At 32.7% G+C, this 23,882-nt stretch overlaps 1 protein-coding gene across 1 annotated transcript in view; it reads left to right on the top strand.

Moving 5' to 3' along the window:
* Nucleotides 1-627: 627 nt before the first annotated feature.
* The window catches only part of ATRNL1 (attractin-like 1), a 293,585-nt gene continuing 270,330 nt past the window's right edge, over nt 628-23,882 (top strand). The window contains exons 1-4 of the mRNA XM_008578422.1: nt 628-707; nt 2,215-2,328; nt 6,504-6,632; nt 8,037-8,245. Coding sequence (XP_008576644.1) covers nt 2,276-2,328; nt 6,504-6,632; nt 8,037-8,245 — 391 coding nt within the window. The 5' untranslated portion in view covers nt 628-707; nt 2,215-2,275. The remainder of the gene's footprint in view (nt 708-2,214; nt 2,329-6,503; nt 6,633-8,036; nt 8,246-23,882) is intronic.

Below are 23,882 nucleotides of genomic sequence, written 5' to 3'. Positions count from 1 at the left end.
ACAATCTGAAGAGGGTTATCTAATTATTTTTCTTTTTTATGTATAAAATTGAGAATATAAAGCTTTTGATTTACCCCATTTTAAAAACAATTCTTGGACTAGATATAAAGTAGACTAGAGGAAATGATAATAAAAATAGATAGCAAAATTCTACAAAGTCTGATGACGGCTACCTTAACAATCCTCATACATAAAAAACAAATATGGCTAAGAATGTAACTCCACAGAGTGGGATTTTCATATACTGTTTCTCTGTCGCGTAGATCTGCATCTTGAAAAGTGTATTTGATCTTCCTTCCTTTGCCTCAACCTAATTTTTGTGCAAAGTTTGACTTTATGTTGCACCAACATTGAACCCATAAGTGCAATGTTCAATCTTCCAATGTCTTTTTCCACTGTGTAAATTGAAAAGATCACTATATATCAAATTTTAAAGAAATCTAAAATATGAGATATAGAGGGAAATATGGCAATATGAAAATTTTCCTAGTTTAAATAAATCCTCCTTTTTGGAAATGCTATATCCCATTTCTTTGGCTTAATTACTTTAATTTTCTTATTCTACTATATGTCTTCAAGTTACTTAAAGGTAATTATTTTCATGATTTTGTTTTCTTCTCTAGGTTAACAGAACCTTCTGGATATTTAACTGATGGTCCAATTAACTATAAGTATAAAACTAAATGTACATGGTTAATTGAAGGCTAGTAAGTATACAATTTGGATTGCATTAATTTATTTTATTCTGAAATGTTAAAAGTGATCATATTAATATTAAATCATTAAAGTATAATGACTTGATAGTTCAGTAGTTTCTTTGTTTATTATTGAAAAACAGTATTCACAGTATTTTTTCATGGATTTACAACACCTAGACATCATAATTAATATAAATTACATCACCTCTTGACTTCTAATAGTAGTTTAATTTTTATATCTATTTGATTTTTGGGTTATGTTACTGTGGCATTAAATCGAGTAGGCATTTTTTGGCTTGTTTTAAACATCTTGTTATGGAATTTAAAGACTCCATAGAAAGTACAAAAATATTTTATGCTAAGTTATGCCATTGGTTTATACTATTGCACATTTTAATTCTAAGGGTATTTATAAAAGAATATTTTGTTGGAGAGTTAATTATCTGTTTAGAGGTATGTTTTAGTGCTTAGGGCTTGAAACCATTTATCTATTTAAACATATTGTGAGTGGATCATCAATGAATTGATATGAATTCTTTTTGGAACATTTTATGATTTTTAAAGACTGTATTTGGACATAGTTTTTTTTTTATTTTAAAAGTATTTTTTTCTTTTTTTGTGGGGGCCAGCTGGCCAGTACTGTGATCCAAACCCTTGATCTTGTGTTATATATAACACAGCACTCTAACCAACTGAGCTAACCAGCCAGCCCTTTATTTTAAAAGTTTTTTAAACCTTAAAAGTTATTAATTCTCTGCTATGTACTTGAATAGTCTGTTTGTTTATTTGTTAATACTATTTCACATTGAGACTTTTTGATTAAAATTTGAAGAACTGATTAGTGCCTCCACTTAAGGGTTCTGTAGAAATGAGAATAGTTGTTTCTTGAGTGTTCAATTTTAAAAATCAACTTTATTTAAGTATAATTTGCATGTAACAAAATGCAACTATTTTTAAGGGTACAGTTTAACAAGGTTTTAGTAATGTATAGAATCTATGTAAGCTTTACCTTAATCAAGACATACAACCTTTCCTGTTGACTAAAGTTTTAGAAAATAATGGTACATACCTATGGCCTATTAATAGATTTTGAAAGTAGCACCTCAGTTTTACAAATTAGGGATGATGGCTTATCAATCGTTTACTCTGGTGATTTAAGGATTTATAGCAAAAGTATCTGTAAACAGATTTTTTTTTTTTTTTTGTCTTTTTTCCGTGTCCGGCAACGGATAGCAACCCTCAGTGTCGCGCCCACACCGGACCGGAACCGGCAACGGGATCGCAACCCTCGGTGTTGCCCCCACGCCTCGCTCAGCCAGTGAGCGGGAACCGGTCTGTATGTGGGATCCGAACCCTCGGGCGGGAGCGCTGCCGCGCTTCCCAAGCGGCGCACTATCCAGTGCGCCACCGGGCCGGCCCTGTAAACAGATTTTTAATAAATACTTTGCAACTTCTTTTCAGATTGTACTTTGTATATTATATATTAATTTTAAAAATATTTTAATTTTTTTTTCAGTCCAAATGCAGTATTAAGATTAAGATTCAATCATTTTGCTACAGAATGTAGCTGGGATCATATGTATGTTTATGATGGAGATTCAATATATGCACCTTTAATAGCGGTACTTAGGTGAGTAATTATGTTTAATTGATGAACTTAAAGTCAGTTGTAGAAAAGTAGCTATGTATAATTTGTTAATTTTAAATCTACATTGCTCTGTACTCCAAAATAAATTTAGTATAGATATTGATGGTTAAATTTCAAAGATGATTATAATACTATGTTGTGTATGTGATTGTCAAATTAAATGTATATACAATAATGTGTATATTAATATAGCAGACATAAATAAGTAAATACTATAATCTATTGGAAATATAGATTTCTTTATAAATAATATTTATTCTCACTATTTAGTGTATTCCTTTAAAGTGGTTTGAATATGTTTTCACAATGATCTAGTTGGATAAATTAGGGTGAGTTCTAGCTAACAAACAAATAGACAAATGTATATATTTTTTACAATTGTCTTTTTATTTTAGTGAAATGATGAAATTTTAAATTCTGCAAAAACGGGTTAAGTTATGCTTCGCGTAATGCTTTAATAAAGAAAGTATTTCTGTCACTTCTAAAAATGTGGGAATTTCGGTTGCTTCAAAACATTTTATTGTTTAATAGTTAAGTAATTAGACTATTAATTTTAAAATTACAGCGTTTTAAGTATCAATTTAAAAATATTTTTATGTATGTATGTACAGATTATTATAAAAAGTTTTATGAGTAGGAGAAATATATAGGATGTAGAAAAATTGTGAACACATAGTGTAGATTTTGTTTACAGTTAAACTAGCATGATCACTGACCAAATACTCGTTAAGTTATTCTTTATTACTGCTTTTTACAAAATATCTCTTATATTGTCATAGCTCTGTCATTGTTGAAAATTTAAGTATAATTTAACAATAAGATCAAAGCTTATTGTACCCCTTGAAATTTTTATTTTAATTTTTCTTTTTATTATTGGTGTTACAAACATTCTGTTTTATCAGGGATGTGAACTGTTATTTTTTTTGGACAAACATGTAAGGACTTACATTTTTGAATGACTATTTCAAAGTGAGCCCTTAGGAGTTTAGACACATTCTGTGATGTTGCTATTGCTTGAAATAATTTTAGAACTTCATTTTTGAGTTGTTTGAACATTATATATAAAAGATAACCATACGCAGCCCTTTATCTAAAGGACAGTAGAGAGAAAATGGAGTAGAATCTTGTAAATAATTATTTTGTACGATAATTCACTGTGACAATTTGATTAATAACTTGTGGGAGAAGTACTTTTGTCCTGAGTTCATACATTTATCTTTAGCACTTTAAACATCACTTTGCTATCATTACTCTATTTTTATGACAACATTGACTGACTGTCATTTAGATATGTGCCTTTTCATTTGTTTTTCTAGTAATTCTAATGACTTTGCATTAATTGACAGTGATCCATTAACAGTCTTACCCAACGCTTTCCTTTTACTAAAGGAATCTTTCATAAGATAGTTGGCAGGATGTGATTTAGTATATGGCTGTGAAGACAGAACAAATGTTTCTGTTGCCTGTCCTGTTGGAGGTGGAAAACTCATGTTTATTGAATATCTAGTTGATGCTAAGCCCTGTGCTAGGCATTTTAAATATTATCTAATTCTCACAAAGATCTTGTGGGATCTTATCCCTATTTTACAGTTGGGAAAATTGAGACTCAGAGAAATTATTTACTTCTAATAGATCATAGAGTCAGGATTAGCCAGGATTAGTACTGCAATCTCCTGATTTAAAAGCCTCTACTGTTTGTGCTACACCTTACTAAGAACTCAGAATCTAAATATGTTTGAATTATTTCAGTTGTATAAGAACTTATTACTCAACAAACATTTGATGACCTACTCAATTCCAGAGACTATCATAGCCTGAAGGATATATTAAGGAATAAGACATGGGCCATTGCAGTGACTTCAGACACCAACTCCCTAGAGTTGTGCCAAACTTCCTAGGTTAAGGGCACAGTTCTCTACAAGACTGCCCTCACTACAGACACCAGCTTCAAGTTTGGGGGGTCCCCACCTTCACTTCTGACCATCTGGCCACAAATTCACGGGTTCCCACTCTTCCCTAATGTTTGATATTTTGCTAGAACGACTCACAGAACTCAGGGAAGAGCTATACTTACGACTATAGTTGTATTATAAAGGATAGAAATCAGAACCAGCCAAATTAAGAGATGCGTAGAGTGAGGTTTGGAAGGGTCACAAGTGCAAAGCTTCTGTGTCTTCAGGACGTGTTACCCACCTAGCACATCAATACGTAAATACAACCAGGAAGCTCACCTAAGCTTCAGATGTTCAGAGTTTTTATTGAGGTTTCATTATGTAGGCACGATTGATTGAATCATTGGCCACGAGGTTGAACTTAATCTCCAGCCCCCATTCTCTCTCTGGAAGTCAGGCTGATATCATATGGCTCCAACCCTTTAATCACATAATCGATCTTTCTTTAGTGGCGACCACTCCCCATCCTGAATCGGCTCATTAGCTTAAATTATCTAGGGGCCCACCATGAGTCACCTCATGGGCATAAACTACCAGGGCTCTCCATGAATAACAAAGACACCGCTATTGCTCAGGAAATTCCAAGGATTTAGATGCTACATCCCTACAACTGGAGACAAAGGCCAGCCAAATTCTTTCGTATATAGTAGTAATGCACTGTTTCAGGGAAATCTCAGAGGCTAGCTGTAAGGTTGTCCAGGAAGGTGACACTAGCCAGGCAAAGGATGGAAAAAAAGATTTTATTAGAAATGGCAAGTGGACCTGCTGGGCTGAGCTGAAAAATAGCATCAGCGCCAGAGGCTGTTGGGTGTCTTCTTTTATTGGGTTAATATTTACATCTGGCCTAACCAAGGGAAACAGTTATAGTGTTTCACTCCGGGTACAGCCTGCTCAGCCTGCTCATGGGAACAGAGGCTTAGGGAAATAGAAACTTAGAGAAACGAAACTTAGAGAAACAAAATTGAAGGACAGGGACTTTCTAAAAGTCAGGCTCTCAGTTCCAGGGGACTAATAACACTAGCTATATCTAATATAAAGACCTGGGGATATTATTTTTAACAATATACTCATTTTGAGGTAATCTCACTACAATGAAAAATATGTATCCGTAACTAAGATTGGTGTTATAGAATTTTAATTCTGTTGACAATCTCTTTTCAAAGTCTTTTGTTCCCTCACACACATAACTTAGTAATTTAATAATAATTACTAACGCATTAAGTTAATAGTAAATTACTTTTTAACTTTGCACTTAAGCATGTGTTTGCAAAATTATTTGGCTGTAATATTTCATTTGTCTGCTAAATCTGATTTGAGTGAGGGAATTCCTTTCCTGGTGTTGCCTAAACCTAAGTTTAACTCTGTTGAAAGGAATTGACTATTTTGAGTTGCATAATTAGTTGCAGCTTCTTTTCTTTCTCCTATTTTGTGTTTTCACAGATTTAGAGATGGTAGTGTAGTGTGACTGAATAAAGACATAATTTTTCCACATGATCAAGGAGGCTTAAAATGGAGAAGTTACTTAGAACTCTTGCTTTTGTACATTTATGTCCTCTCCCTGCCCCCCAAGTTAGTTTTCGTTTGTGTGCACGTGGGCTTTTAAGTGCTTTAAGTGAGCAGTAGTCTGTTTTACGATAGCTATATATAAATGCAATTATGCATAATTTGAAAGAAACATAAAAAATTTTAAAAACATTACCTAAAACATCTAGTTTATTGTTTTATAAATGTACAACTTTAACTAGAATGTCATTGTAATCACTTAGCTAGTATGGAGTATTCCTGCACCTTCATCAGAATTTGCAACCAATGGGAAAAAGTAAAGGTAAAGGATTACTTATTAGAGTAGCAAGGTGGCTTTAAGTGAAGTTTTATATATGGGTTGAATTGAAAGGCCACCCTGTAGTCTTATGACAGGATGGATAGCAGAACAAAAGGGAGAAATGGGACATGGCAGTCCAAATGGTGATAAGAAAAAAAAGGTGGGGTGCAGTGGCACAAGAGTAGATGTTAGTGTATTGGCAGCAGTAGTAGAGCTCATCAGGTGAGAAATGCGTAGAAACTCATTTTAGATTTATTCTCCTAGATTTCCATTCTAATGTACATGCTCAAAGATTCTGATAAGAATATTTTAAAATAAATCTTATGTGGTTTACAGTCACATGTATATTGATACATACAATCTTTAATTTTGTTCTCTTTTAGTGGTTTGATAGTCCCTGAAGTAAGGGGAAATGAAACTGTGCCTGAAGTTGTTACAACATCTGGCTATGCACTGTTACATTTTTTTAGTGATGCTGCATATAATCTAACTGGTTTCAACGTTTTTTATTCGTAAGTATTTTTCAAAAATTTTGTCTTGGAATGATTCTTATAATTTGACTTAAAATAATTTATTGCTTGTTTTTATGGATGTCTTATGTACCAGGAACAGGCTAATGTGTTAAATTTCAAATTATAAAAGATCCCTTCTTAAGCCACATGAAATCTTAATAATATGCCACAAAATTCTATCTAAGCCTGTATTAAGAAAATTTCTAAGTCTGAAGACATTGTGGTAGCAAATTAAGTTTGGTTAAAAATTAATTATAAAATTTAAAATTGTTTTTGCCAAATGGTTAAGTAAATAAATACAAACTAGGATAACTTTACTGGTTGCAGCAGATATGTGGGGTTGCAGAGAATGCTAACTGCCTTTCTGTGCTTTGTCAGGTATGGTATTTTACTCGTAATTTGAAAGAAGGTATGGGAGCTAAGTTTTCATAGTTCTTTATTCTAGAGATTGTATTGGATGCTATATATGCATTGCGTCATGTAATTCCCTTTACAACAATTCTTTCAAGTGGGTATTTTTCCCATTTTGCACGTGATGAGATTGAGGCTTAGGAGATAAGGTAAGTGGCTATACCACTATCTCCTCTAAGATAACAAAAATAATATTCATTGAGAATCTATTATGTATCTGACACTTTATATAAATTTTTATATCTAGAATTCCAAGGGTGAAGTAAAGTAGCCAGAGATGCTTTGAGGTTCTTTCACAAGAATGGCCACAGAGAAATTCTATTCATTAATTTTTTTCTTTTCTTCATGAAGGTAGAAATTGATAGCCAGAGAATTTTTCACCAGAAATAAAATATTCTAAATATTCTTGAATCAGCAATTTATTATAGGATTTCTTTATCCCGGTATGTATCCAAGAATGTATGCAAGGAAGAAAAAATACGTAGTAGAATAAAATCAGTTAAAGGGTTTTAAAATTAAATGTGGTAGACATTCATTTTCTTCCATAAAAGTGTATAGGTGATAGCATGCTCTTTCAATATTATATATCCAAGTTATTATATCTGTCTCTTCATATAGTTTCAGGTATTCATGAATTTAATTTTTTTCTGTGAAATATACATTCAAAACATTTGAGTACTTACGTCTTTACAAAACATTGTGCTTGGAACTGTATAGATCTTGCAGATGTTGAGTGCACAGTCCTTGGGTGTTTGGAGTCTTGGTAGCAAAGTAAACTTATTGAATGAAATAAGACCAATTGCGAGTAAATACTAACTGAATTGCATAAGAGTAAAAGGAATATGGAGTAAAGAATTGAAGCTATATTGTGAAAATGTGTTAAATTAATAAGCACATAAGATACAACATAAAAATTATGAAGTTTACAAAATATCAACCAAAATTCCTTTAAAATTACCTTGAATTTGAATATATATGAATTATGTTTTACAGAATCAATTCTTGTCCTAACAATTGCTCTGGTCATGGGAAGTGTACGACTAGTGTGTCTGTTCCAAGTCAGGTATACTGTGAATGTGATAAATACTGGAAGGGTGAAGCTTGTGATATTCCTTACTGTAAAGCCAATTGCGGCAGTCCAGATCACGGTTACTGTGACCTAACGGGAGAAAAGCTGTGTGTCTGCAATGATAGTTGGCAAGGTAAGCACATGTGGTGTGATGGCTTTTGAAACATTGATTCATATATCTCATAGATTAATACAAATTCTACTTCATTTGTTTTGTTATAGTTTGCACTCCCAAATCTCAAGTATTTTTTTTATTTATAGAATGTTTAGAATAACAGTCAACTTCTTAATAATCTGCTTCCTCACAAATAGAATTAATTGGTGAAGATTTTGTCTACATGCTATTTTGAGGATTAAATGATGTTATATATGAAACTGTTTAAATTGTGTGTGGTCATTATGATCTTCTGTAATTTTTTTGTTGAATCCCCAAAGATTTTATGACCTCACTGGATTGAACATGTGGTTCATTCAAATTTGATTTATAAGGGTAACATGAATAGTATATTAGAAAAATAAATGCTTATCTGACATTTATTTCTTAGTAAAGACTGACCTCTTGTGGCTATTTTTAAAAGTACATTTTAGCTGCCTATTGCAAAAGTGAGATATCTGAGAAAAAAATTCTGAACAATTTTTATAAATATCTATCATCAAAGATTGACTTGAGGCTATGTTAAAGAGTTTTTGGCTTACTTATGTATCTGGGTATAAAATTAAAAATTTTGTCATTATGGAATTAGGAGATAGGTCTATTTATCCATATACTTACCCATCCAGAGCTTATTTGTTGTTAATTACATTTACATATTGAGAGCTTCCTTTGTGCCATATTAATATTAATCCAAAATATTAATCCTGTTGATAGAGGGAACTTTGACTCAATAATTACATAATTACTAGATAAGGTACATGATCAGGTGTTATTATATAACATGCTGTAGCAATAGTTCCTATCAGACCTAAGTAAAAACCAAAGAGAATGTGTTACTCATGTAGTTCCTCATCATTCTTGAGATCACATTTTTAAAAAATGTTACTTACCATGCTGAATACTCACTCAGAGGAATTATTTTAGGTTTTGTATAAACTATGCCCATCTTAAACTCATGTTATTTCATTAAAAATATTTGATATGTCAAAATTACCTATTATGATTGTAACAAATACAGATTTCTAAATGTTCTTTAATTATAGGAACATGTGTTTTAAGTGGCTATTTTAATCATTTGTGACTTTTCTCCCCACAAAAAGTAGCTTGAGATATAATTTTTTTTTCATTTTAGTCTTGAAACTAAAATAACTTTCTTTTCTATGAAGAGTTGTATGTCAATATTATATTTAAATTAAGGCCTGTGAAATAGAAGTATAAATCATACACACAGTGTTTTTCAAACTGGTCTTTAACTGCTGTTTGTCTCCATCTCATTTCATTAGTCTTGAAAGCAAATGAGGAATACATTTGTATAACAGTCCCCGTGAACATCTCTGTCCTTTTTCTGTTCTTTATGTACTTTTATTAGTTCTTCTTTGAAATGCTTTATTTCTTGGGGGTCTTGTAAATATAGATCTGGTTCAAAATATCATCTTCTTTTTTTCTGTTTCTTGTTTTAACATTCTGTTATTCTCATCAGTAATGCCCCAAATCATAAACATTCCCGAATCTAATGTGTCTATAAGTAAATGGAAATGGGGAAGCAAATACTGGGCGTGTTCTCTTTCAAAGCAAAGTGATCATATGAGTAGCATTATAAATTCTTAATAATTAAGGAAATTGATATCTGAATTCATGTCAGTGTTTTGAGGATAGAGGGCTTGGTGAATGAGATAGTATGCTGTTTTCAAGACAAGTGATGTGCAAATTGGTTACTTTGAGCCTCAAACCTGATATTGATTCCGTATTTAAGAAATCATATCTACAAGCAGGTGAGATTATGACCAAAATCATTAGGGGAAAAAATGACGTTTTTATTTCAGATGTATAGAATGGGAGGAATCAGTGAGGTAAAAAGGAGAGATAGACTAATTTGCTTCTAGGAAAAAATGGGAAGTGATTAAAGAACTAGAGACATTTGAAAATGAAGACTGCAGAGGCAGTCTTTATGAAATCCAAAATCTGGAAGTTTTATATAATGTGTTATTTGGAACCGGATTCTTTAGGTTGGAATAACATATTGTTGTTACCTTCATTATATTTTATCCTTTGATATTGGTTGACTTTACTTATTCTGTTTGTCTCTTTGCTAGTATATATTTTTTAAAATTGAGCATTACCCTCAAGAAACTGTGGTTTTATTAAGAGAACACAGAAGAAAAGCCTAGCTTTATGTTAAGTTTTGGGTTGCCTTCTTACCATTTCTCTTGTGTTTGTCCCACCTGGACTTTGTGTGTCGTTTTCTTTAATTTTTCTACATCGTACCTCTAAGACTTTTGCTCAGCCGTCGCTATGTTTTTCCGTCCTCAGTTTTCTCATCTAATTATTTCTTAACTATCTGCTTTTACCTTTTTACCACATGAGACATTTTTCCAAATTAGATAGGTGTATATTTTGAGGGTAGATGACACTATTAAAACTAACTGTCTTACTATAGAAAGCACATACAAAAACCAAAAGCTGAAATAGTAAAGAATATAGAAAATGAGGTAGTGCAGCATTTTGAAAAGCACATAAAGCTATTGTGTAAGGTTTAGTTTTGTTATAATGTATAGTTGTCAAATATGATGGTGTGTACACATTAAATAGAGTACTAAAAGGATAGGGACCTGTGTGGACTTATCTGCTCCTATTACATGTCTTTTTAATTGACTTCATTTTTTAGAGCAGTTTTAGGTTCACAGCAAAACTGAGCAGAAAGTAAAAAGATTTCCCATACACCTCCTGCACCCACTCATGCACAGCCTTTCTCTTTTTCACCATCCCCACCAGACTGGCACATTTGTCAAAGCTGATGAAACTGCATTGACACATCATTATCATCCAAAGTCATAGTTTACATTAGGGTTCACTCTTTGTGTTGAACATTCTGTGGCTGTTGGAAATTCTGTGGGTTTAGATATTATGACATATATCCACTATTATAGCATCTTAACACAATAGTTTCTGTAACCTAAAATCCTCTGTGCTGTACCTGTCTATCCTTTCCTTCCCAACCCCTGGCAGCTACTGATTTTTTTTAATGTTTTGCCTTTTACCAAATGTCATAAAGTTGCAATCATATAGTATGCAGCTTTTTCTGACTGGCTTCTTTCACTTGTCAATATGCATTTAAGTTTCCTCCATGTCTTTTCATGGCTTGATAGCTAGTTTCTTTTTAACACAGAATAATAATTCATTATCTGGATGTACCACAGTTTGTTTATCCATTTACCTACTGAAGGATATCTTGGTTGCTTCTATGACATTTTTCACTTAATAAAATTTGTTTACATCTTAATAAGTCACATGAGGGAAAAAGGCAACTTTGAAAAGCATTGATTTCTTAAAATGGCTTCCAAATATTGGCATAGATGAATAATTTTTAAAAGACATCAAAATCACAATAGAACAAATTGAATTTATGTTCATATGTAAAGAATACAGTAGGACAGTAATTTTCAAAGTGGACTCCAAGGTATGGTGTTTCCCCCACCAACTCCCTTAGCCAGAATTGGAATCACTGGAGGTCTTTGAATGAAAGCTACAGAAACAGTTCTGAGTTACTTTAGCAAAAAAAGCAGTTATTGGAAAGTATGGCAGAGACTACTGTCTCCCAGAGTTCATTCTTTCCTTTTTTTAGTAACAATTCAGTGTTTTAGCTGGGCACATGGCCTTCCAGCTATGTACCACATTTCTCATCTTCCTATGCAGCTTCTATATCCGTTACTAAGTTTAGGTCAGTAGGATGTGAGTGGAAATGCCGAGTGCAAATATTAGATCATTCAGATCTTTTCCAATGTCTGGTAAATGGCAACAACTAAGTACCCAGTAGCGTTGGCCCATTCACCCCTAGAATGAGATAAATCAACTTTTACCTTATTTTAGTAATTCATTTTTGGTTAATAATTAACTTGTTCCCTAACTAATAAAAAAGGATATTAAGTAGCTCTCAAGAGATCTAATAATATCTTAATCTGTTCCCTAACTAATATAAAGGATTTTGAGTATCTCACAACAGAGATGGTAAGGATGGAAAAACCATAGTTGGAAAGAGGCAGGTACAAAGGATAAGAGGAAGCCATAGGATTGTTTGATTAGTATATTCCTGTCACTGCCACTGGACCCTGGGATACCACCATGGGCATCCTTTCAGTGAACACTGCATGTAGAAGGCATGGATAGAAAGAATTCTAAACTGTCCCCACCTCTTTGCCCCACTTGTGTGAAGATTCCGAGTCCTGCTTAGTAGCATCTGTTTGGCTAAACCTAGGTCTTAGATATAGAGATATAGATATAGAAATAGAGATTTAAACTTTCGGTTAGAAGGGGTCCTTTTTCTGAACAAAATTCACAAAATAAGGTATTTTCTCAAATGTAGGAATGGGACTGAAATGATTGGGATCCCCAAACAAATAAAAAATTAAAATAAAATATTTTTAAGTGTAGATTGTTGCCATAATTGTTAAGGAATGCCCCAAGTAGTTCTCTGATGTCTACTCAGAAGAACTTTGTAATGTGGGATAGATGGTACGAGTAGACAGGTTAAGGAGATCAATCAGCAGGCTTTAGCATATGATTTTTTTCTTAATCCTTTATAACAAAAACATTTAAAAAATATTTTTTATTCTAAAGAGATGAAAAACAGGTCACCATCACATATAGAAAACCACTGCTTAACCATTACCAAATTGTCCCTGTTCCTTTCCTGTTCCAGAATGTCCTACTCAGTCCTTTTGTTCTGTCCTTATAAATGTCTTCAGGACACTTTTTATGTCTTCAGTGTTCTTTTTCAGTTCAATTCAGGCACAGTTCTCTTACAAGGATTGGAATCAGTTATTTTAAACCTTCAAGTTATTGATTAAAATATGCTGTGAATATGTAAATCATGTAATTTAATACTTTTGTTTTATACTACCTTTGATATTTAAAGTCACAGTTTATTTTGACTTATTTCAGTTTCTAAGATGTTCTTTGTCCCTTACTATCTGATGATCTTTCTATTTCTAAACTTATTCCTAAAATACCCTCACCTCATTAATATTCTAAGACCAGGTCAGATTCCCCTGTTATATTCTGTTATATGAGTAGGACCATATCTTTTTAATTTATAGCATTTATCACAGTTTATAAATGGAATGTAAACTCCGTGAAGTTAAGAATAATTATGTTTTGATCATCTTTGTGTCTCTAGAGCCTAATATAATGCTTGACATGTAGTAGGCACTCACATTTTTTCTTTTTTTGTTGAATAAGTGAATTACAAATGTATTGATTTGCTAGTATAGTGATACGTAGACATTCAATTATAGATATTTTAGAAGATGAGTACTCCTACAAATTATGTAGTTTATTTGATACGTGAAACATAATTCTAAATATTGAGAGCAACAATTGAATTTGAGCATTTTAATGTTATTTTATTGAAGTTTTGGTTCTCGTATCCTTGGTCTTTGCTTCAATACTTTGGTTTTAGATTTTAACATTTGCCATTGGGTGGCAGTATTGACTACCAGAAAAAGCACTTAAGCTCCATGGCATTATTCAAGTTGTGAAAACTTGGAAACACCTCATGCCCTCACTCATAAGTGGGTGCTAAGAAAGAAGGAAAGAAAGAAAAGAAATAAAGGAAAGAAGGAAGGAAGGAAGGAAGAAAGAAAGAAAAGACCACAATAATACATTGATCTTTCAGAAGGAGAGAACAAATCTATGGTTATTGGAGGTGGGATGGGGGAAGAGAGAGGGGAGGTTAGGGAGAGATTGGGTAAGGGGCATAAAGAATAATTACGATTTGTAATCATGAACATGCTGATATATTGATTGGATCCACACATGTTTTACATAGGTGATGGTAGTCAACACTGTACAATATTATAGTCAATTATGCTTCAGTTAAAACAAAAACAAAAACAAAACTATGAACTACTTCTCCATGAATTGAGAGTAGTATAATAAAACCTACCAAAAACACTTTTAAAATAAGTTGCTCATTAATTAAAATATTTTAAATATACAGAGCACTATCAAGGTGGTAAAGTTTATATAAATCTCCTGGAAATGATTTCAATTGATCATTAAAGCAAAGAACACATTTTCTAAATGAAGAAAAGATTAAAAGAGGAATGAGGGGCAGAAGAGAGAGGAAATCAGAGGTGAATCGGAAACAGATTATGCTGGTTAAACAGTTTTTTTTTCCTGGCCTATGTGCTTGTGGTCAAATTTTTCATATTGAATATTACACTTTTGGTTGCATAATGTGGTCATATTTCCTACTAATGAAATTGTTTCTTCTTCAAAGATGGAATTAAATATATATATATATATATAAAATGTAAAATCTTTTAACCCAAACACATGACCCCGAAGTATATTTTTTTCTGTGTTAATCATGTAACATATTAGGACATAATTAGTTATTTTAGAATAGTAGGTACACATAAAATTATAGTTTGCCTTGAAGAAATTCACAATGTAGCTTACATTTTCCTTTAGAAATTTGATAATAATAAATATGGTCTCTATATTTTATTTAACTTTGTGGTGAGACAAGTGACAGCTAATGTACTCAATTAAAATCTTTCCACTTAGCAAAAATAGAGGCTCTTACTTTTTGTAAGAGCCAATAAAATTAAGTTTTTATTCCCAACCTACTTGAAAAGTTGACTGTTTAAAAAGAAAAGTAGCATTAAAAATGTGTATGTGACAACCCTTATTCATGAATTCATTAATTTATTTTTGTTCATTTATTAATGTAACGATTTTTTTTGAGCTTTTATTAAGTGCTCGGCACTACTCCAGGTCCTTGAAATACAACGTGGAATAAAGAAGACAAGATCCTTGTGGAACTTATTTAAGCTAGGAGAGACCGACCAGAAATAGTAAACATAAATTATATAGTGTGTTAGAAAGTGTTAAGTACAATGGAAAAATAGAACAGAGAATGTAGGATAATAGATCTGTGGATTAAATTTAAAAGCTGATGGTCAGGTTAGGCCTCATGAAGGCGACATTTGAGCAAAGACTTAAAGCAAGTGAGGGAGTTTAGCCATATAGATATCTAGGGGGAGCACATTCCAGGCAGAGAGAACAGTCAGTGCAAATGTCCTGAGGCAGGAGCTTCCCTTGTATGCTTGAGGACCTGCAAAAAGATCAGTGTTGCTGGAATTGAATTACCCAGGGGGAGATTAGTCAGATATGAGTTCAGAGAAAAGTACAGAGCAGGGGAGATGATTAGAAATATGGAGTTAGGGGTAGATATGGAGATAAGTGAAAGATGGAGCTGAATCAGCTAAGCCTTAGCTTTGTAGGCTATTGTAAAGATTTTGGTTTTTACTCTTAAGGGAAATGGGGGAGCCACTGAAGAATTTTGGCAGAAGATCGATATGCTCTAAACTTAGTTTTATAAGATTCCTCTTTGCTTCTCTACTGAGAATATGCTGTGAGAGCAGTGCACCAGTGAAGAGGCTGCTGTTATAATTATAATCTAGGTGAAAGATGATGGTAGATTGGACAGGTTGGTAGCAGTGGAGTTGGTGACAATTGTTTGAATACTGAATGTAATTTTACAGTAAGCTTAATAGGATTTACTGATGGATTGCATATGGAGGATGAGAGAAAGAGGAGTCAAAGGTGACTTTAAGGTTTTTGGCCTGAGCAAATGGAATAATGGTGTTGTCATCAACGGATAGGAGGAAGATTTTAGGAGGAAGATCAGTTTGATTTTGGTATGTCAAGTTTATGTCTTTTAGACATCCAAAAGGAGATGTTGAGGAGGCAGTTGGATATATGGGTCTGAAATTTGGTGGAGACAGGTCTGTACTGTAGATATAAATTTAGGGGTAGATGGCTTAAAAATATTAAATTGGAAACCATTGGTGGTACTTAAAATCATGAAATTGGATGAGATTACCAGGGAAGTGGGTGTAGAGAGAGAATAGAACCAAAAACTGAGCCATGCATGAGTCACAACAAAAGTCACAGAATATTCTGTGCTAGGCATACAGTGTTCCTTCCCTAGAGAAAATTGCCTAATGTTGAAATATTTGTAGCCATTTATTTTTTTGCCTGTGACTTTGTAGGGTTTTCTTGCCTGTGACATTGTGGGACATTATAAGATAAATAAATCCTGCTGTCAGTCTAGCTAATTCTATATTTGTCATTTTCAATTAATCGGAATCAAAATGTCTTAAATCCTTCTTAAGATTTTTTTTAATAGTGTGTATTGCCCTTCTAACACTCTTAACATGGTTTATAGATTTCCTTCGAAGCATGGTGTCTTAGCTCAATTTCTCACAGTTCTGGAGAGTGGAAGTCTGAGAAGAGGGTCCAGCATGGTTGGGTTCTGGTGAAAAACCTCTTCTATTTTGCCTTCTTGCTGTATCCTCACATGGCAGAGAGAGAGAGAGAGAGAGAGAAAGCAAACTTTCTGATCTTTTATAAGAATAAGGATACTAATCCCATCATGAGGACCCCATCCTTACAACCTTATTTAAATCTAATTAACTTCCCAAAGCCCTACCTCCTAATACCATCAAATTGAGGGTTAGAGCTTCAGCATATGAGGTTTGGGGGTGGGGGTGGGGTGGCGGCAAGCTTTCAGTTCATAACACGTGGTAATTCTTAGATACAGTGGATATTTCTTAAACTTATTTCAATGGAGGAAAACTCTTCACTATTCACAATTAAGGTTTTCTTGGGAAAGTCAATTAACCTATCTGGTTTTCATTTTGGTTATTTGTACAGAGATATTATTTGCTCTTTTCTGAGTGTTGGGATGATAACTTGGTGAAAGTTATTTGGAATAGTACCTTGTGGTATGTGCTTAAAGGATTGATGCTACAGAAACAGTTTCCCTTTTAATAAGTAGACATTTTGCAGTATCTCTTGATCTAGTAGTCTCTTCTCTTTGCAACCAGGTTTAATGCATTTTATTAACAATAAAAGCTTGAATTTGTGACTAATATTTAGATATTAGGCATGCTATTTAGATTTTTTCTGAGCATTATACACTTACCAATCTAATGAAATGGGCAGGAGAATTTTTGTGTCTAGAAGACATGTTGACTTGTATGCTCTCATTATTTTATATTTTATTATTTTAGATATTCCTGATGAAACATGATTTTTAGGACTATAATTATTCAAAAAAGATTTTAAAATTTTTTGAAGTTATGTTTTCTAAGCGTACACCTTTTGATAATACCAGTCGTTTTCTAGTTGTGTGCTTCAAGTGCTATTTAAGGTGTTGAGGTGGTGGGGTAGGATGGAAGAAAAGTGATTCTTCCTTCTCTGCTTCAACCATAGTATCATCACCTTGAAATATTTTACATATTGAGTTCCATGTAAAACTTAGTTTTATGCCTTCCTCAGCTCAAAAATAATAAATTGGAAACCACTGATCTTTGCTATCGAAAGGGCAATTCGTTTCCATGTTATAATAGCATCATTAATCTAAACTGTAAAAATCAAGTATTTGAACAGATCTAGTATAGTTATTACCACTCACCTTATTTATTGTTTTATAAAAGAGAACATATTGTCAGAATAGTTGTGGACATTTAAAATACACTAAAATTAATACCTGGCTTTTGGCAGTCGGTTTTATGGTCTAGAATATGTGTAGAATACTTTGCATAGTGTAACAAAATCAAATCTTTCCTATGATATTAGAAGTTTTGTGATTATGTTATCTTGTTTTGCCTTTTGTTGGAGAACTATCATACTATCATAATCAGTGCACACATTAAAACATAAGACTATTTCTGGAATGATTATGGTAATATACATATAGTCTCTTACAATCTCCCTCCCCAGCATATTTCCCCCTTCTTATTAGTAATCCAGTTTCTTTTTGGGTAATTGCTTTTCACTAATTGAGGGTAATCTGAATGGGATGATAAATCCAAGTAACTGTCTATTGTAAGCTTGATTTTTCAGCCTCTTTAAAAAATTCTCTGAATTTCCCCCAAGTTTTCCAAAAATGCTCTATTTTTCCTTAAGCCAGCCACATTAATTTCAGTGGCTTATAACCAAACAAATCTAACAGATATACTACCCCAAAGATATTGTTAGAGGATATATGTTTTTTTCTGGTATTAGATTTATTTAAAATACCAAAAGTGATATATGCAGTATAGAGTTACAGAAATGTAACTTAACCTGTATTTGATACAGTTCAAAGTTAGCAATATTTATTTAATGTTTTCAACTGAGAACTGCAAAAAGAAAATAAATATAATTTCGCTCCTTAGATATGTACTACCTTTATAGTAAGATAAATGTTTTTTCCATGATAGTATAGATTAAATATACATTAAAGATATGACCCAAAACTGTATCAAAAAGAAGTCTAAAATCCTGTAGTAAGAGTAATTTATTTCCTCTGCAAATCCCTTGACTGGATCACTTTTTGGTTTCTTTTCCTGCTTTCTACTTTCATGAATGTTTTTACATTTCAGAAATGATATAAAGAAACTCCACTTAGAATAATTGTTGTTTTTAGAAATCACAAGTTTGCTGTTGAATAATCAGTGAAAGGAACAACTAATTTGCCTAGTTGTTGAGGGAGATAAAATTTTGCTGTTAGGTTTTCCATTCTGTTTCTTTGTATGTGGCACTTTAGCAATTTTCTGGTAACATCAGAAATTAATATATAAAGCTATTCATAAATTTGGGAGACCTTAGGGGAATTGCGTTTTCCTCACCTGGAGATTTCAAATATTTATCTTCTTTATGGAAGATAAATTGTTTTATAAATCTAATTTGAATAAAGCAATATAATAGATATGTTCTGATATCTATTATAAAATCAGAGATAGATACATATTAAATAGATATGTACTGATATCTATTATAAAATCAGAGATAGATTTCTTCAGGAAAGACTTTTCAAATGCAAAGTAATTAGAGTGCTTTGGAAAGGAAGAAAGAAAGTAAATCATTAGTTATAAAATTGCTTTGGAAAAATTTTCAGCACTTTGTAGTAGTTTATTCTAGATTTATCCTTTGCAATTATTTCTCAATTGGATTTACCTGTGGTTGTAGGACTTTTTTACTTGTAATTTTCCTTTTGTCTTTTGGCCTGTATATTTATAACATCTAATAACACTAGGCTTCATTAATCTATTTTTCCTGTCAACCTAATTATACTTAGTTTCCTTGTGTATAAAATGAGGGAGTTGACTTAATAATAACAACAAGGTCACTATTATAGGCATTTTATTACAGTATTAAATATTAAACACTTCACATAAAATCTTATTTTATCTTATCAAAATGCTATGTTCTGTGTATAATTTCCACAATTAAACTGAAGCCGAGAGAAGTTGGGTAACTTTGTCCAAGGTTTCACAGCTAGTAAGTAGGAAAACTAGGTTTGAGTCCATAGCTCATGCTCTTAATCCTTTACAGCATTAAAGTGCTTTTCATTCACCCATCCATCCATTGAATGATTGATTGATTCATTTATTTATTTATTCAATAAATATATACTGAGGCTAATCATGTAGGGGGGATTGTAGGCCATGTTAAGGACTTTTCATTTTAAGTGTGATGGGAAATCACTGAAGGATTTTGAGTAGCAGAGTGATAGGAGTTGATTTATATTTTTAATTTTTCTGGTTGCACTGTGGAAAATTGAATGTGAGGGAAAGGAACAAGAATAGAAATAAGGAGACCAGTTTGGAGAGTACTGCAGTAGTCCAGGTGAGAATGAATGGTGGCTTAGGGTAGGATGTTAGTTGTAGTGGAAGGGATCAGTGATTGGGTCTGGTAGGGATGATAGAATTGAAAAATGTTTATAATTAGTAAGGCATAGATAAGACACCAAGCAAAATGGCTGCTGGCGTTAGGACAGGAGCAGGATCCTGGATGAGCCATGCTTGCCAGGCATTACCCCTTTAGTTATATTGTGGGGAGGTCTTGATTTTCTCAGGGAAGGAGGCAGGGGAACTGAGAAGGTAAGGTTGGTACTTGGGATGCTGAAGCACATCTACTTACCAACAATCATTGAAGCATTTTTATATTTTTTTTCTATTTGGAAAGGCTGTAATCCTTGTATACCTAATACCAGATTTGTTGGTGGATTGGAAGGGGGTGTGTGGCAGAAAGACAGAACTTAAGAGTGGCACCAAGGTCTTTTCCCTGAGCAACTGGGTGAATGGAAGTGCCATTTACTGAGATGGTAAGTACTGGTGAAGGAGCAGGTTTGAGAGGGAACCATCAAGGTTTTAGTTTTCGATATGTTAAGTTTGAGATGATTAGTAGACATCTAAGTGGAAATATCAAGTAGTAGTTTTAATTCTTGAGAGATTGTGGGGCTGGAGATAATAAATTTGGGAGGAATTGGAGTATATAATTCTACTTTGTATGATTATATAATAGCCTTCCCCCCCCACCAAAATCTGACTCTCAGCATCCTGTCTCTACTGCCTAAAGTTACAGCATTAGAAATTCGTTTATGCTCTTAGGATTATTAAACTATCATAACCAGTGGAGAAAGTAGCATATTAAATCTTTGTGAAAACCGTAATGTGAATTAGTTTATTACACCTTTTTCAAAACAGCTGAGATCTGCTACCTTGAGGAAATTCCCATATTGATAGAAATTATGCAGGGAGAATTATGCAGAGATGTTGCATGAGGGATCAGATTATGAAGTGGTAGAAAACTTTTTTTTTTAACTCAGACATAATTGATTATACATATTTTGGGGGTACAGAGTTGAGTATAAAAATTGTATACAGTATGTGATGATCAAATCAGGATAATTAGCACATGCATCATTATAAAATGTAATCATTCTTTGTCCGTTAACCAACTTCTCGCTAACCCCCACTCTCTCCCTCTTTTCCACCTCTAGTAACCACAGTTCTGTTCTTTCCTAGAAAAATTTTTTTATGAACATATTTTTATAAAGAGGGAGTCTTGTATGGCCTTAAATGTAGATATCAATATTAGATTTTTAATTGATGGGGAAGCCTTTTTGTGTACAAAGTACTCCTTGTTGTTATTTGGGTTTTAAATTAATGTTCAATTTATCAATTTATGTTTTAAATAATTTTGGTTATAGAATACAGAAAGCTACAAATTAGGACATTTAATTTTCCTTAAACCTTTAAATTATATTTACTAATCTTGTCTTTCTATTTGTAAACTTACTAATTTAGAGTGAAATAAAGACAATCTATAGAGTTTGACTATAGACCATTCCTTCTAATAATTGCTGGAAGTTATATAAAATATAGTGCTAACAAAGTCAGAAATAATTTTGTTGTGTAGAAAATTAGATATTTTTGATTACAGAGTGAAATTAAAAAAAAATCTGTAGAATCCCATTTTTTGTTTAAATAACAATATTTTGTTTAAGTTAATTAAATTAATAAATTTAATTATTACTTTTAGTTTCCTATAGCTGCTTTAACAAATTACCACAAATGTAGTATCTTAAAACAATACATGTTTATTAACATGTCGCCATTCTGGAAGTCAGAAGTCTGAAGTCAGTTTCACTGGGACAAAATCACCATGTAGGCTGGGTCACACTCCCTCTGGAGGCTAGAGGAATCTGTTTCCTTGGCTTTTCCAGCTCCTGGAACTGCTTTCCCTAGATTTCTTGCCTCCTTGTTTCTTCTTCCATTTTCATATCCAGGAGTACAGCAGCCTCTTGCTTCAGAGCTCACATTGGTTTCTTTTTCTATAGTCAAATCTCTCTCTCTCTCTCTCTTACAAGTACACCAATGATTACATTCAGAGCCCACTCAGATAATTCATGATAATTCCTACCATCTCAAAATGCTTAATTTAAGCACAAAGTCCCTTTTGCTATATAAGGTGTAATATTCACAGGTTTAGGTGATTAGGACCTAAGTATTTTGGGGGGCTGATATTAAGCCTCATGTAAACTTGTTCTGCGATATGTGATAAATATATATTAGATTTAAATATATCCCTGACTCAAGATTTTTTCATGCCATTATTCTCTACCAAACTCTTTTCCAAGTAAAACCTGATGTTACTTGATGGTTTCCAACTCTGTTTTAAATTTTTTATTTAGAAATAATTTCAAAGTTATAGGAAAGTTAAAAGAATAAGAATACAAAGACTATCCAAATGCCCTTTACTCAGATTCACCTTATTAACATTTTACTCTATTTGCTTTATTATCCCTGACTTACATGATTTAAGATAAATGTTCATTTTCTAAGAAGACACAAGATTCATACTGGCAGCTATTGCAGCTACTCAACTTTGCTGTTGTAGTGCAAAAGCAGCCACAGACAGTACTTAATTGAATGAGTGTGACAGTGTTCTAATAAGATTTTATTTAAAAAAACATATAGTGGCTGGATTTGGATTTAAATGATTTTTCAGTTACTTAGAATAGTAGTTAAAAAACTTTTTTTTAGAGAAGCAAGTTTCCATTAATTTCTCTGATTATCAAGAAATAGTTCACAGTCTTTTCACTCGGAAATAATGAAGTTTTCTGTATCAGATTTAAAAGATTATGTTATTATCAAAGAGCTAATCTAGGATGCTACCTAGTTTGCACCTGAAAAATGCAAGACCCATATAATGTAAGCATTGAAAAAGATCTTGACAATGAATGAATAAATAACTGGGAGAATGAACAAATGAATGAATGAAAACTGTATGGGCCAATGTTTCTCGGTGTTGCTCCCGCCCCTTGCTCAGCCAGTGAGCGGCTGGTCTGTATGTGGGATCCGAACCCTTGGCGGGAGCGCCGCCGTGCTTCCCAAGCGGCGCACTATAGCAGTGCGCCACCGGGCCGGCCTGGGCCAATGTTTCTCAAATCAGAATTTGCTTGGAAGTTTTAAAATTTTGTGATTCAGTTGTAATCTAATACTTTTTGATATAAACAAATTTAAGATTAACTGCCTGATCTCATGACTGCGTATTGCCACTTGATTGCAATGCCAATGTTTGTGTTGACTATTAAGTAGGGACCAAGTAGTATCCCTTTAATTATTGTAGGCTAAAAAGAGCACAGCTAAAGTGTACTAATACTTTTGTGACAAGTGAAGGACGAATGATGATATGCCATATTATATGATTAAAAATTTTTGTAAAAAGTGGAGGAAAGAAAAATGGTTGCAGAATTATGTTGTCAAAATAACATAGATATGCTAAAATTATGTAAAAAATATGTAAAAAGGCACATAAGAACTAGTGTCACTTTGACTTGGGACCAATTATTTAGTCTGAGCAAAAATATCATCCATGATATTAAATGAATATTAATTTTATTAGTTTTATGTTTGTTTATACATAATCTATAAATTTATATTGTTTTATACTTATAAAAAAAACTTTAAGCATAGGGAGTTTATGTCTAGTATTTGAGCATATTTTATTTTATTTTTTCCTTTCTTTTTTAAAATTTATTTTCATTTTTATATTTGACCACAAAACAAGTCTTAATACATTTATTTAAAAAGACTAAGATCATAGAAAACATGTTCTCTGGCCACAATAACAGAAGGAAATTTAGAAAATTCACAGATGTGTGGAAATTAACACTCTCCTAAATAAACAATGGGTAATAAGAAAAATCACAGGGAAATTAGAGAATACGTTGAGATAAAGATCAGAGTGCAACATATAAAAATTGATAAATTGT

Source organism: Galeopterus variegatus, unplaced genomic scaffold, assembly GCF_000696425.1.
Source record: "Galeopterus variegatus unplaced genomic scaffold, G_variegatus-3.0.2 Scaffold1679, whole genome shotgun sequence".
NCBI lineage: Eukaryota > Metazoa > Chordata > Mammalia > Dermoptera > Cynocephalidae > Galeopterus > Galeopterus variegatus.
This window is presented reverse-complemented; position numbering and strand designations above follow the sequence as displayed.